Genomic DNA, 1,929 nt, shown 5'->3' with positions numbered 1-1,929 from the left:
CCCCCCCACCTCCAGGCAGGGAAGCTCCAGGCTGAGGAGCTAACTGGCCGCCCTCGGAGACGGAGCCGCTCTGACCTCAGGTCTGTCCACTGCAGGACGGGCTTTGTTCACCAGCTGCAGGACCAGGCTCCGGGCGGCGTCCACTTGCCTGGACACCGGGCAACTTCCGAGGGTCCTCACTGTCAGCCGCTGGCGGGAGATGCTGTCCCCACGGCAGTGCCGCTGCCCGCGGTGCACGCGTGGGCCCAAAGGGCGACCGGGACGAGGGCAGACGCCATCGCGTACCTCTTCCTTCTGCCTGCTCCAGGTGGCCCAGAGAAGGGGGCACCCAAGTCCTGCCCTCGAGCCCGAGGTGCTGTCCGTCTTCGTGCCGCCCTTCGTCAGCAAGGAGGACGGACAGGCGGCCGGCACCAGCTGCGGGACCCTCGGCAGAACCAAGAGGCGCTCCTTCAGGAAGAAGAGAGAGAAGCCCAGAGCGGACCCCGGCCTGGGCCCCGCGGGTCCCCGAGAGACAGACACTGAGGACATCAGCGTCCCCGACGGCGTGGACCTGCTGGCCCTGCCTCAGCTGTGCTTCCCAGGTACCTGCCCCGATGCATGTGCCTGAGGCCACACCGTGACCTGCGTCTGGAAGTCACTGCGTTCGGGGAGGGAGCGTGCAGCTGGAGGGGAGCTGGCCCCCCTCGGGCCTGCGTCCTGTCCCAGGACGGCGCTGTCTTTTTTTCGCTTTTTTAAATATATTTTTATTGATGTCAGAGAGGCAGGGAGAGGGAGAGAGAGAGAGAAACGTCCATGAGGAGAGAAATCATTGATGGGCTGCCCCCTGCTCGCCCCACACTGGGGATCAAGCCCACAACCCAGGCCTGTGCCCTGACCGGGAATCGGACCGTGACCTCCTGGTTCATAGGTCGACGACACTCAGCCCCTGAGCCACATGGCCGGGCAGGACTGTCTTGATCTTGGGGTTTCAACACTAAAAGGCAGCTGGGCGTCCAGCACAGCCCCTGGGGCGTTAGACAGCTGAGACCTGGCGGGGCCGCATGGCGTGTTCATGATGCTTTGAAAGCATTTCATCCTCAGGGGCCTGGCAGGGGCTTGTGATGTCCGGTGAGCCAGTTCCGGCCCCTCCCGCCCGTTTCCTGCGTCTCCGGGGCCAGATGCACAGGTTGTGCTTTCCCCCCAAACTGGCCAGGCCTGCAGACAGCAGGGTGCGTGCGGGGCTGCACTTCCTGGCGGGTCGTGGAGAAACGGCGCACGGGTGGGTGTGGAGCACGCAGACTGAGGACTGGACGTCAGTGCCTGTCGGCCGTTTCCATGGGAAACTGCTGCTGCTGCCTCGTTTCGGGGACGGTACCCCAGGGGTCCCCGTGCTCGGAAAGCAGGGGCCACTCTGGCTTCACAGATTCTTTCTCCTTCCCTCCTGCAGGGGGCCTGTGTGTGGCCTGGGAACCTCAGGAGGACCGTGTCCACTTCCTGGTGCTGACGGATGTCTCCGGGAACAGGACGTACGCCGCGGTGGCCCAGTACTACCGGCCGCTGCACGTAGGTGGCTCCCGCGCCTGCCCTCTGACATCGGGTCCCGGTTGGGTTCCTAGGACCACCCCATTTTTCAGATGAGAAAATGGTGGCACAGAGAGGTCAAGTGACTTGCCTGAGGGTCACACAGTGGCCAGGATTTGAACTTGAGCAGACCGACCCTTAAGAGTGTGCACTCACTGCACGGTGGTGGGCAGACGATGTGGCTGACTGTCCAGGGCTTTCCCTCTACCTGGCCGTCTACCTTACAGGGACCTCAGTTCACAAAGTCCCTGACGGAAGCTGTCATCACGCTCCTCTATCCCCACCCAAACCCCCTCCACAGCCCCGCCCCCCGGACAGCCCAGATTATGGCCCCCAGATGGTGCCCCGTGTGGAGCGGTGCCTCTGGGA

General features: G+C 64.0%; 1 protein-coding gene across 1 annotated transcript in view; it reads left to right on the top strand.

The window, feature by feature from the left end:
• Positions 1-94: 94 nt before the first annotated feature.
• The window catches only part of DENND3 (DENN/MADD domain containing 3), a gene marked incomplete at its 3' end in the record, with an annotated part of 73,424 nt that continues 71,589 nt past the window's right edge, over positions 95-1,929 (top strand). Inside the window, exons 1-2 of the mRNA XM_015561422.1 lie at positions 95-581; positions 1,427-1,542. Coding sequence (XP_015416908.1) covers positions 200-581; positions 1,427-1,542 — 498 coding nt within the window. The remainder of the gene's footprint in view (positions 582-1,426; positions 1,543-1,929) is intronic.

This window comes from Myotis davidii, unplaced genomic scaffold (assembly GCF_000327345.1).
Source record: "Myotis davidii unplaced genomic scaffold, ASM32734v1 scaffold1717, whole genome shotgun sequence".
Taxonomy (NCBI): Eukaryota; Metazoa; Chordata; class Mammalia; order Chiroptera; family Vespertilionidae; genus Myotis; species Myotis davidii.
Note: the sequence above shows the minus strand (reverse complement) of the source record. Positions and strands in the feature narration are given on the sequence as shown.